The following is a 13,036-nucleotide window of genomic DNA, read 5'->3' as shown; positions in this document are numbered from 1 at the left end:
CAGGAAATATGTATGGGTACTTGCCAAAAAAATATGCCAAGGTATTTCCATAAGGGAGTTGTTTCTAATGGTGCCAATTAGATTTGGGCAGAAAATCCAGAGCAATTATTTCCCTAATGTAAACTGCTGAGTCTCTTTCTTCTTCCTTGAGAGAAGTAGGCCTTCCTTCCCCACTGTCATCCAGCCTGGATTGAAAATTTAAAGCCATCATTATGATCAGAATATCTGTATACGATCCCCTGCTTCCCCCACCAATAGGCACTCTCTGCAGTCACAGAGTAGGGCTCACCAGAAAATAAGAATTCCATCCTATCAAAAAATACTTCGGGTCTGACATTTGCTTCTGTTCCATGTTAAAGCAAAACTGGGTGACTCTATATAAAGACACTACTGCACAGCTGCTACTATGCATCTATTTAGTACTTGTACAGGCTTCCCTCACTTTATGCTGTACATGCATTCCTGGAAAACAGCACATAACTCAAATTCGCATAAAGGGAACCCACTTTACTATGTAACAAATAGGGATACATTCCAAGACCTCGACTGTACTGACCCCTAGACACATTTCTACCACTTTTACAAGACAGTTTTCGTGCTCACCAACAGCAAACAGTACACACAAGCACCGGGTGGTAACTGTTTAGTTGGTGTGACGCAAGGGTGGAGAAGGGTCTGCAGTGTTAGCTAGTGGGATGCTTAGAAGCTATAATGGGGACAGCAGCTACAGAAACATGTCACAGACAATGAGCGAGGAGCACAGATCCACACAGGAGACTATATTTTGGCGTGCATCACTCCCACAATGCACCACACAGAGCAGCTGACTGCAGGCTTCCACTACACCAGTTGCATAAGAGTGAATTTACCTCGAATATAATTAATTTTTAGTATAAAAAGGGTCATTGCATAAGAGTGAATTCGCACATACAGAACCCGCATAAAGCAAAGGAAACCTGTACTAGCAAGTATTAAATTAATGTGCGTAACTGGAGAACATCTTTTAAGTGGTGGTACTGCACAGTAGCCTAATAATATTGTGCATTATTTTTCAGCTACTGCACAGTCAGCATCTTATGTAGATGTGCCCACAGAGAGCTTCCAATACTTTTCATGAAAACTAAGAGAGAGCAAAATCCATCCTAGAAAAATCATTATACCAGTGGTTTGGGAACCCACCTGGGGTGTGCAAGACATAGGTTTAAACCCCTGCTCCAAGTAAGGCAAAATGTTCTTCTTATCAGTTTTGACAAAACTTTTACTATGAAGGATTCTCAGGTGCATTACTGAATTTCTGTTTAAAATCAGAGAAACATAAGTCTCACCCCAAAACAGCTCATATCCTGGTAGCAAGAAGATGCACGTGGTATATAGGAGATCCAGGTTCAAGACCCTGGTCTGAATTACAGTAATGTAACAGTGGATGGGTAAACAAGGTACATGTCCTAGATGTGCCTGAATGGAGCTGGGGGGCACCTTGCTACTGTCCCTTGTTCCTCCACTGCACTCTGCAGCAGCACCAGTAGTGGTGGCTCATGATGGCCTGGATGGTAGCAGTACATGGTGCAGGAGCTGCTGCCAGAGGTTCACCTCTGAGGGGAAGGATGTCACCTCCTTTGTTGCTATTGAAAATCAGTTTTTAAGTGGATACTTGACACACGCCAAACCCAAAAAAGAGGTGACATATCCATCCTCCCGCATATCAGTGAACCTCCAGCCGCTGCTTCTGCACCAGACACCGCCATCATCCAAGGCACAGTACTTGCCAGTTGCACCTCTGCTGAGTCAGACAGACTATAGATTGGCCTTATCAATGGGATTGACCTAATTAGCGGAACATTTGCATACTCTTAGTGGCCATTTCTTTCTCTGACCAGAGATTTCCATGGAAATGGAGAAATTTGCCTGACAAAATTTAATCATATCTAATAATTTGCCACAAAAAATTGCATGATTCAGCATTTTTGGTGTGGAAAAGTATTCCATCCAAACAGCTCTTGTACAAGATGGATCCTAATGGCAGTGATCAGCAGCAGGAGATGCCAACGATAATATGTGTATCAGGACAGACTAAAACAGTAACAGCAGAAGATAAGGCCAGTGCCTCCAGTAATCAAATCCCTTTTGAATAGAAACATTCTGTCTCACGTCACAAATGGACATTCCAATGTCGATAGCAGCACCTTCACTTTGCCTCAGCATCACAAGCTACAATGGCAGATCCTTGTATGCCATTTTCAGTTACAGCTGTATATGAGTCCCTGGTTTGAGCCTGGTCTGCAGCAGCCATGATTTTCCTCAGAGGCTGCTTGGGATCATTACTTGGACTGCACATTCCTGAGATATAATCACTGTCCAGCTTGTCTGACTGGACTCCTTTCATAAAGTCAGATGTCTACCTCCTTTTAGATATCCATGTAGCCCCAAGTCTCCAAAGGTATCTTTCAGCCATCAAACACACTTTGGCTCTCGCTCTTCCTGCCTTTCTGTTGCTGGGCCTGAGTTTAGAGGAACTCTCCTTTGCCATCTTAGGTACAAATTCTGAAACCCATACACACACACTGGATACATCTACACATTCATTAATCTGCTTTAGTTAATGCACATTAACTCTAATACCTCCTGGCATTTTTACATTTGCTCTGGGGATGGGGGGACAGCGCCAAGAGCTGCTCTTATTAAAGCACCACCACATCTCATGTATCAGTGTCTCTGCACTTAAAAATGGTGACATGGGTGCTTAAACTAAAGCTCATCAAACAAACTTTAGTTCAAGCACCTCTGCTGCCATTTTTAAGCAAAGGGATACTGATACACGAGACACAGGAGGCTGCTGGAGCACTGTAATTACCACGCTCCAGCAGACCCGATTAATCAAGTCTGCTCCAACGCTGTATTTCCAGCACACCGGAGCAGGCTCCACACCCGTGTATAGGTGCCCTCCATTGTGAGGTACTAGGGAAATGCACATTAGTTTATCTTAATGTGCATTAACTAAAGAGCACAGTTTTTTCAGTGATGCTTTAATGCACATTACAATAGTCTAATGGTATTAAAGCACACATGTAGATGTGCCCACTATGTAGTACCTCACCTATGAGTAATGCAAGCTGACAGTAGTACTTGCCCAGGGCAGCTGTGGAATCCCCTTCACTGGAGGTTTTCAGGAAGAGGCTGGATAGCATGTGCCTGGGATGGGTTAGGAACAGAGCATCCTGTATCTGTTCAGAGGGTTTTACCAGATTATCTGCCAGGTCCCTTTGCAGCCTAGGATTCTCTGAAACTGGGGAAGTAAGGTACTGCCCCAACAGGAGTTAGAATGGCCTTTTGCTCTGAGCTGTCTTGGTTTATTGGGCTTTACTTCTTCCTTCCCCTCTGCCCTGCTGGTGTGCTCACATCAGTTCCGGAGAGAGGCAAAAGAGGAAAATATAATCAGAAGAAAGAGTTAGGGGAGAGCAGAGGGACTCCCCATGACCCTCCATCCTTTGCTCCTTTCTGCAGTGGGAAGTGATTTCAAACAAAGCACTTGAGTTCTGGCCAATCAGAGTCGCCCTTCTCCAGTTGCCAAGGAAACCTTCCTTCCTCTGGTGCCTAGCCCATGTGGTGACACCTTGCATTGTGCTGTGTGCTGTCGCCCGCATGACCGTCTCTCAGAGGTACCTGCTTGATTCCTGTATGTATGTAATTTGTGCGGGTCCTTTAGGATGAAAGGTGCTCTATAAATGCAAACATTGCTCTGGATCTGGGACAATGCCATGAGCCCCTTTTCCTCTGCCAAGATGCCTGTATTACAGGCTGCAAGCCCCTGCAGTGAAACCAGCCGCTAGTATGCATAGTTACCGGGAATGGATTGTTTGATCTGTGTCTGATGATCCCAAAAGCTTCTTCTTAGGGGCTGAGGATGTCTGTACTAAAAAGGGGAAATGCTCTTTTCTGTAGCCATTTCTGGAGTGCTGTCCAGGTGAATATCAACTCTAAATCAGAAGTGGGGTGGATGGGTTGAGGTTGTTTGATAGTTTATTGTAAATTCAGAACACGGGGTTTTGCCCGCTGAGAAAGTTGTACCTTTCCATAGAAACAGGTTTTTCCACATGTTGGAAATTATTTGAGCTAATCAGAATAACCCTGAATGAAAGAAGAATGATCTGTCTTTTACTTTTAAAGGGCCAGATCCCCATGCACTTCCTTAAGTTGAGTAGGATTTTGCTTTGCCAGTAGCCCATTGATCTCACTGGTGCTGTTTGCAGAGTAGGGTAATACCCATCAGAATCTGGCCCTAAGGAGCTGGAAGATTAATTCTGCCCAGGTCTGTTTTTCATTATATTTACCATCCTCGCAGGGGGGTAATTAAATCATTCAGGTTTGCAAAGCACCTCCAGAGAGATGAAAAAGCACCATTCTCATTAATGATGATATTATTCTATTTCATTGCAAGCTGCCGGGACTGCTGAGATTTCGCGCAAAATGACATTGCTATACAGCCCCCCCCAGCTCTATGCCTGCTGTTTGAATTGGGAAATGCCGACCGCTTTGGTTTCTCATGCAATACCGCCAGTATGTAAAACAAATCAAAGACCCCCTTGCCTGTGAGGGGGGCTGCTCGTGATTGGAGCTAGTGAAAGTGTGACACAGGGATTTGAATGCTCGGGCAGCAGCACTGACGAGCACATTTTGCAGCTGCCGCTGCTCCATGAGCTGCAAACTCTCATTTCCTTCTCTCTCTCTCTCTCTCTCTTTCTCTCTGCATTTGTACCATCTGCATGCTGAGAAGTGTACCTGGCAGCCAGCATCTTCCAATCCCTGCAGCATTCTTCATCCCTCAGCAGCAAACCACTCTTTGACAAGCAACAACCATTCATCCCTCAGCAGAAACCATCTCTCCTGACACCAGCCTCCATCCTTCTGCAGGCTCCATTCCCTGGCAGTCAAAGACATCCATGCCCCCATCCTCTGCCTCCACCCCTGTTACCACCACATCACCCATGCAGTAACATCCTCCATCACCCAATAGCCTCTCTTCTTCCCACCACCCATCATTCCTCTATGGGAAAGCCGTCAACATGAGCACAGATGCTAACCACCTGCCTACAGGATCCCAGGAAGTGAGCGGGGCTCTGTGGACTCCATCCAGCTGGACGGCTTCAGATGTCCCTCCCAACACCAGTGCCTCCTTGGCAGAGCAGCCAAGGGAAGAGGAGTGGGGAGGCAATGTTGGAGAGATTGCAGGCATGGTTGTGATCCAGTTCATTTATGCCCTGGTGTGTCTGCTGGGGCTGGTAGGCAACTCGCTGGTGATCTTTGTTATCCTGCGCTATGCCAAGATGAAGACAGCTACCAACATCTACTTGCTCAACCTGGCCATTGCTGATGAGCTTTTCATGCTCAGTATCCCCTTTGTGGCCACCTCTGCTGCCCTACACCACTGGCCCTTTGGTCGGGCCCTGTGCCGTACCGTGCTGGGCGTGGATGGTCTCAACATGTTTACCAGTGTCTTCTGCCTGACTGTGCTCAGCCTGGACCGCTACATTGCTGTGGTGCATCCACTACGGGCAGCCACCTACCGCCGGCCGCGGGTGGCCAAGATGGTCAATGGAGGGGTCTGGCTGCTCTCACTGCTGGTGGCTTCACCCATCCCTATCTTTGCTGGCACAGCCACCACACGTGATGGCCACGCGGTGGCTTGCAACCTCCTGTGGCCTAGTCCAGCTTGGTCGGCCGCTTTTGTAGTCTACACAACCTTGCTGGGCTTCCTGCTGCCAGTGCTGGCCATGGGGCTGTGCTACCTACTGATCGTGGGCAAGATGCGGGCGGTGGCTCAGCGGGTGGGCTGGCAGCAGCGGCGGCGCACGGAAGGGAAGCTGACCCGGCTGGTGCTGATCATTGTGGCTATGTTTGTGGTGTGTTGGATGCCCTTCTATGTGGTCCAGCTGGTGAACTTGTTGCTGCCTGGCCGCCTGGATGCCACAGTCAACAACGCATCCCTCATCCTCAGCTACTCCAATAGCTGTGCCAACCCCATCCTGTATGGCTTCCTCTCTGAGAACTTCAGGCACTCCTTCCAGGGGGTCTTGCGGAGATGCTTTGATGCCAGCTTCTGCTGCTGCCCAGTGGACCTGGATGAGGCAGAGGAGGAGGAGGAGGAGCCACTGGATTACTGTGCCAACACCCGGGGCGATGAGAAAAACAAGGGCTGCATGTGCCCGACCCTGCCCTGCCAGCAGGAGCCTGTGCACCCTGAGCCCTTCTGCAAGCCAGGCACCCTTCTTACAAAGACCACTACCTTCTAAAGGATACCTCTGCCTCGGCATCCTTCCTCCTAGGACCTTGGCCTTCCGAAAGGGTGCCTCCACCTGCCACAGGACCAGCGCCTTCCAGAGAACATCATCACCTGAGAGCACCTTTCTCCACACCTACTGCTCCAACTTGCTCCGTAGACACAGACTAAGGGGGTTACTCAACCTGTGTAAGTCCTCTGTGTGAGGGCTCCTTGCTTCTAGGTAGGACCTTTCCTTCATGTTAAGGTGGGATGGGGTTTGTACAAATGTTTGGACATTTTAGAGCCAGAGTGTGCCCCTCTTTGCCATATCAAGTAGCACCTTACTCCAAGTCAGGTTTCCATGCTTTTAGGGGTAAGGGACCACTCTGAATCCAGCATATTTTTTCCGTCACTCCCATTCATGACATTTCCATCCGGGAGTTCTCTGTTTGGCTTATATGGAATAGCCTGCTTCCTATGACCTTGTTCAGTACAGGGCACTTGGGCATAATGGTAAGCCATGGGTCCAAATCTCATAGCTGACAGCATTGACAGGAATTTGCAGGCAATCTCACTGAGAATAGGACTTTTCCCTCTAAAGCCAGTAACATGTTTAGAGGAAACAGTTTGCTTAAAAAAAACAGAAAAAAAATTGGAGGGATTTTACTATTATTAGTTTGAGAGGGAGCCCTTTTCAGTATTTTTCAGCCATTTCACCTTTATGAGATGGGATTTTCAAAAGTGCTCAGAGCTTGGTATGCACTGCAACACTGTGGGTGCATCTGCATGTGCAATTAATTTGCAGCAATAAACTTTGATACATATCACACCAGAGTTTATTGCTCCCAGATGCACCATTTGAATGTGCATGGAACCGCAGCACATTGATCCGGGTTGAAGCAGCCCCGGGGCCCCAGGGGCCAGCCTACCAGCCTAGGGGTGCTGACCCAGCTCAGTCTGCTGCAGAGGGGCTGGCTGGGGCAGGAGGTTGCTCCAGTGCAGGGCTAGCCAGCTGGCAGGCCCTGCATTGAAGCACCCTCGTGCCCCAGCCAGCCAGAACAGTGTCTACATGTCTGTTGCTGTGCACAAAGAAAACTTTGCAGCAGGATAGTACTTGTATTTGTGAGTACTAACCTGCTGCAGAGTTTATTAGGTTTCTTCGGCCTTGCAGGGCCTCACATATGGACGCTGAGACGTTTACTGCAGAGCTAATTAGGCAGCTCAGCAGTAAATGTCTCACACAGATGTGCCCTGTGTCACTTAAACCACACTGGTTTAGGTCACATTGGTATAGTTCAAGTGAAATTGAGGCTGCATTCCTTAAAGTAGACTCAGGTGTAACGTAAAGGTGCTCTATACCAGTAATGCTGTTCCCATAAAAGTATAAAAATAAGCTATCCTAGGGTAAGGCCCTTTTACAGCAGAATAAATGCATCCACAACTCAAATTTGTACTGGGACGGTTCTACTGGTAAAAAAATTACAGTCCTAATTGGGAGAATGCTAACGGTTCAGCTTTCAGTGTGGACCAGGCCTACATCTGCTCCCACTGTAGTTAATAGTAAAGCTCTTTCTGATTAAATTGGGAACCAAGCTAGGTCAATTTCAGTGAAAATGTCAGTAGCATAACTAAGGGGGTGAGGGCAACTTGGGCACCAGCTCAGGCACCAATTGAATGGGAAAGCACAAAACAGCAGGTTCTGCTACCCCAAGGTGCAAAACTGCCTGGTTATGCCTCTGGAAAATGCCACCATAGGACCAAGTGCTCTGCATCAGCATGAAACAGGAAAGAGAATGTTATGGTGATTGTTTGGAACAAGGTTTTCTGGCTGTCCCTTTCTGCTCAGGATGTTGACCCAGAGTTTATCTATACGGGGGCACTCAGGAAGGTGGATCTGAATTCATCAAAAGGTATGATTTGAAAGTGGGTTAGTTAAATGAGTTAGTTAACTGGCATAACACCTTTGTGTGGACACTGACTCATAATCCATTTTAATTCAAGTAAGCTTGCCTCACTTCAGGAGAAGGCCAACCTTTTCAGTGTCCTAAACACAGGCTTGAGCCAATGAATTCCTTGTTGTCAGCACAGCAGAGGTCTCTGCTGTCCCAACCAAGGTAAAAAATGTAAAATAAATTCAGTTGAATTAGATCCACTTTACTTCTGAATAAGTGTGTCCACACAGGAGTTTAATGCAGTTTAACTAAACCACATTATAAAGTCAGGTTAAGTTTCTTAATAATCTCCATGTAGACAAGTTCCAGCTCACAAGATGTGGATTCACACGACAGGCGGGGCATGTTCCGTGTGTGTGCTCGTGTGTGTGTGATACATATGCTTATTTTTCAGGTGTGTCCTCTCACAAAACAAATTGCTTGAAAATCTGGCCCAGGCTGGTAGCTTCCCTTTTGTAAAGATCTGGTTCATTTTCCCACACATTGCCAGGTTTCAGTAAAGCTGTATTTCTGTAGCTTAATTATTTATATCATTTGTAACTGACATGAAGAACCATGGCCTTGGGTATTAAATGCCTCCTGTTTTTTTTTCTGTCTTGTTTCCTTATTCTGTTTATACTTGGTTTTTACCTGTTTTCCCATAGCTCAGGTCCTTTATATCAGAGCAAACCGGTAACAGAGGAGTTACATTACATGATGACTCAGCAACTCCACTGCGTACACGTTGCACTGATGTAAATGATTGCAGAAGACCCAAAGTAATAAGAAGATAGTCTAAAAGGGCTTGATTGTCCCTGGTTATTACACAAATGTGCAGACTGGGGGGAAAGTTGTGCAGAGCACTGTGTTCTTAGGACAGAGCTAGGTAATTAAAGAAAAACTCAGGGACTGCTGTTTCTTAGTGTGGCCTGTTGCAAAAGGGCAACCAAGGCTTGTGGAAGCAACCTTCTCCCCCCAGCCCCAAAAGAAAATACACACACACACCAGGGGTGGATTAATGAACAGGCCCACAGGCTCAGGCTCAGAGCTTCCCGAAACAGAAGGCCCCACTGGTTTGGAAGCTACAACCACTGCTGTTTTTACCTCCACACAGTCAGAGAAGGCATGGCTGGCAGCACCCTATTGGCTGCTGGAGACCCTTTGCCATCATCTCTATAGAGTAGTGGCACCCGTCTATAACTTATGTGAACTGAACAGCACCCCACTTCAAACACTCAACTCACTTATTATAGAACGACTGGGAAATGGGGGCCAAGGCAGCAGCCAGGCAAAGGTGAGCTTGAGCCTGCATTTACCTACTCACACCTGCTTATCTTCTCACACCTTAAGGCACCCTTCAAAAGATCTCATGGCACTAGGGTTGCCAACCCTCCAGGATTGCCCTGGAGTCTCCAGAAATTAGATATAAATCTGCAGGAGACTGCTGAGAGTCACCTGGGGCATAAATGATGGGGCATTCATTAAAAGAAATATTAAATGTTGAATCTGATTTATACAATAGTCCAATGGGTTTTAAAAATGCAATTGCAATGTTCACTTGCTTTCCTGATGTAATGACTCATTCATGTCATTATGTCATGTGATGAAACCTCTCGGAATAGATTTGAACAGAGTTGGCAACCCTACGTGGCACCCTAGTTGGGAATCATTGCCATAGGGAAAGGGATGCAATGCCAGACCCATCCTACGAGGGAACTCACAGGGGGTGCTTAATATGAGCAACTTTCTATCACAGGTGGTAGTCAGGGCTTTGGGACCCAGGGCTGTCTGGGCCCAAGGCTCCACAAATTCTTAATTTGCCATTTACACACATGCACATATACATGCATATGTATGCATGCACAACACATGCTTCAGGCGACAAGCTCTCCCCTATGTCAGAGAAAACACTTCCCTGAACCTCTATCATATACACATGCATAGAGTCTCTCTCTGCCTATCTGTCTCTCTCTTTTACACCCACATCCATGCACACACTGACACCAGCTAGCAGAGACCATCTATGGAGAGAAAATCTCTGACATACACATTCTTTGCTATTAAAAAGAAAAATAAACAGCTGGAACTTAAAAATACCAGAAAAATGACAAGATTTCTCTACAGGGACTATCAACTGAAGTCATGTCCAGTTCACGCTGTCAGGCCTTGCTCTTGCACCTGCTGAACTGAAGTCAATAAGAGTACTGCCATTGACGTCAGCGACTTCAAGTCAGGCACAGTTTCATAGCTCATATGACCTGTAACCCAAACTCTCTCTACAAACTCTTCCTGGCTCACATCTTGGTCACATACAGAAGGAGGCATGGTGGGCACATAGTTGCTATCTGTCATGATTTTATCTTAAGTTTTATGGCAGTCAGTGTTTTATTTGAAGCCCCAGCTCTTGGAGTCATGTGATTACAAGACTCTCAGCTTTCATTTGTCTGTTAGCTTCCAGCTCTCATGCCTAAGGAACAAAAGTTGGAAAGTGTGAAACTTACAGGTTCAAAGCCCAAATAAAAAGAATATAACATAGATTTATTTTGAAAAATCATCCTTTTCAAACAGATCAGCCCCTGACTTATGATTTTTAATGGGGGGGGGGAGAGGGGATACTGCTATTCGTGTCATATGCTCAAGGAAGCAGGCTCCACAAATGGCTTTTATTTATCAGTTATGTCAGCAGTAAAGTGGGTAAAAGCAGATGTACTGTCTGATTCAGGAAACTCTTAAACGTTGTCTGTCTCCTTGTTTCTCCAGCCTAGACTTCCTTGCTAATGTGTCATCTTGGTCCCCACAAGATGGCAGTATGGGGGAAATTTTCACAGGCACAAAGAAAAGCTGTGCCAATTCTGCAGATAATGATTTTGCGTGGCTATACCAAGTGGGCACCTAGATTGCAAATACTAGATTATGGCAATTTTAGGCGGGGGGAGGGGATTCTTTTGTGTTCATGTAATTGCTCTTGGCTGCTTTTGACTTTTCGAAGATTATTGCCACAATCTGTTTATTAGGTGCCTGGCTGAATGTGCTTAAGTCTCTGGAAAGTATATTAACATGCCTGTTAACCTGTCCTCACTGTCCCATGCTTCCAATTTTCACATGGCCTTTTGCATCTTGCCAAGGAGAGTTACAGAGGCTTTTTCATTTGTTAAATAGGGCTATGTACAGGCACAGCCCTCTGCTGGAGGCTGCCTAACGTCACCCATCAGGTCTCTCTCCTTCTGCCAGAGCACTCAGGGCAAGTCAGCCAATGGAAATTTTTTCCAAGGCTCCATAGTGCTGCTATATCGTTCCAGTCTGGTATGTGGAGGAGAAAGGAAGAATATGGCAGGAACTCCACTGTGCGAGGCTTATCTATGGGACCTTTTAGGAGGATACACAGACCCTGAGGATGTGCCTATCAGAGCATCAGGCCTTTAATTGCATTTTACTCTCTCCTCTACATGTAAAACAACATGCAGGAGCGCTCCTGGAATGTAATCCATTCTCTGTGTATAAGCAAGTGTGCTGACAAACAAAGCCAAGACAAAGCTCGGAAGACAGGGGGGAAAAGAAGGAAAAAGAGGGGCAGCTTCTGAAAAAGAAGGGATCCAGTAGTCCAGTTACTCCTACAAGGCAAGGGGTTTTTGGAGTCATTCAAAGGATGGCTCAGCTGACTTAACTTTGCTTTTCCAGTCACACATTTCTATGTCAACTCCATCATGCAATATTCCTTCAAATATCAAATTACTTTTTAAAACCACATTTTTCTTCTAAAAAATGGCCTGCATCCCAAATTTAGTTTTAAAATTTTTGTAAAAGCTCTCCCATATACCACAAAGCCTGTATCCTTGCACACATGTCCTGCAATTGAAAGAGAGAAAATTTGCATGGCAGAGGCTTTTATTCTAAGAAACATAGTACATCCATTGAGGAGAAGTTGATAATCTGGAATATATATTTGGAAGATAACAGCAGGGGCTGGTGTGGTGTATAAAAGGCTGGGATATATCATATCCAGCTAAATCTGTTCCTCTTCCTCACACAGAAGACTATGGTTCTAGTCCCCCAGTAAGACAATTGGTGTGAGAAACAAACTGGGGCATAGTGCCATCCAATGAAAATATTTTGATCCTCTTCTGGGCATTAGCTTCTGGGGTCGTTTTTGTTTTGTGGGGGGGGTTAGTAAATTAATTAACTTTCTGTGATTTATAGGAGTAGATTTAAGTGGCAGTGGGGGAAAATATCTGCAACATACCAACTTGTATCCTCCTTAAGTAAAAATTACCATGAAAGTAGATATTGTGAAGTTCTTACAATGAAGGGGTCTGCTTTTCCAGTTACTCCTTTCCTGCATTAGAAGTAGAGATGAAAGGAGATGGTTGATTTCAAGAATATTCTGGGGCTGTGCAGGGGTCTGTCTGCAGTAATGTAAATAGGTGGGAGGGGAAGCAATCAGGGCACTAGCTTTGGACCCAGATTTTGGGAGGGGAGGCAAGAATAGCAGCTATGCCTGGAGTTGCAGAAACTGCTTGTTGCACCTGTCTGGCTGGGTCATTAATAGAAGTCACATCAGTCTCAAGGTTGCTCTAGTTTATAGTGTTTCTCGTAGCTCCCAGTTAATCCTGGGAAATAGAGGAAAGCATTTTGTGGTTCAGTCCAACCAGTTCCTTGATGCCTCTTCAGTGCTGGGGAACAGGAGTAATCAACTCTTAAAAAGCCAAGAGATCAAATCCTGTTCTCTGTTACCCAAGAACCACCCCTAAGAATTTGTCCTGGCTACCAGGGGCTTAACCTGGCATCCTGGGAAAGCAACATTAAATGAAATTAAATGTCTTCAGTTTCACTTTGAACATCTTCCAACACA

At 45.8% G+C, this 13,036-nt stretch overlaps 1 protein-coding gene across 1 annotated transcript; it reads left to right on the top strand.

The window, feature by feature from the left end:
• Positions 1 to 4,445: 4,445 nt before the first annotated feature.
• Positions 4,446 to 6,937, top strand: SSTR4 (somatostatin receptor 4). The gene has a single exon (XM_019516712.1). The coding sequence runs from the start codon at positions 5,061 to 5,063 to the stop codon at positions 6,285 to 6,287; it is 1,227 nt and encodes a 408-aa protein (XP_019372257.1). The 5' UTR covers positions 4,446 to 5,060; the 3' UTR covers positions 6,288 to 6,937.
• Positions 6,938 to 13,036: the final 6,099 nt, after the last annotated feature.

This window comes from Gavialis gangeticus, unplaced genomic scaffold, assembly GCF_001723915.1.
Source record: "Gavialis gangeticus isolate Ggan-Ray unplaced genomic scaffold, GavGan_comp1, whole genome shotgun sequence".
NCBI lineage: Eukaryota > Metazoa > Chordata > Crocodylia > Gavialidae > Gavialis > Gavialis gangeticus.
Note: the sequence above shows the minus strand (reverse complement) of the source record. Positions and strands in the feature narration are given on the sequence as shown.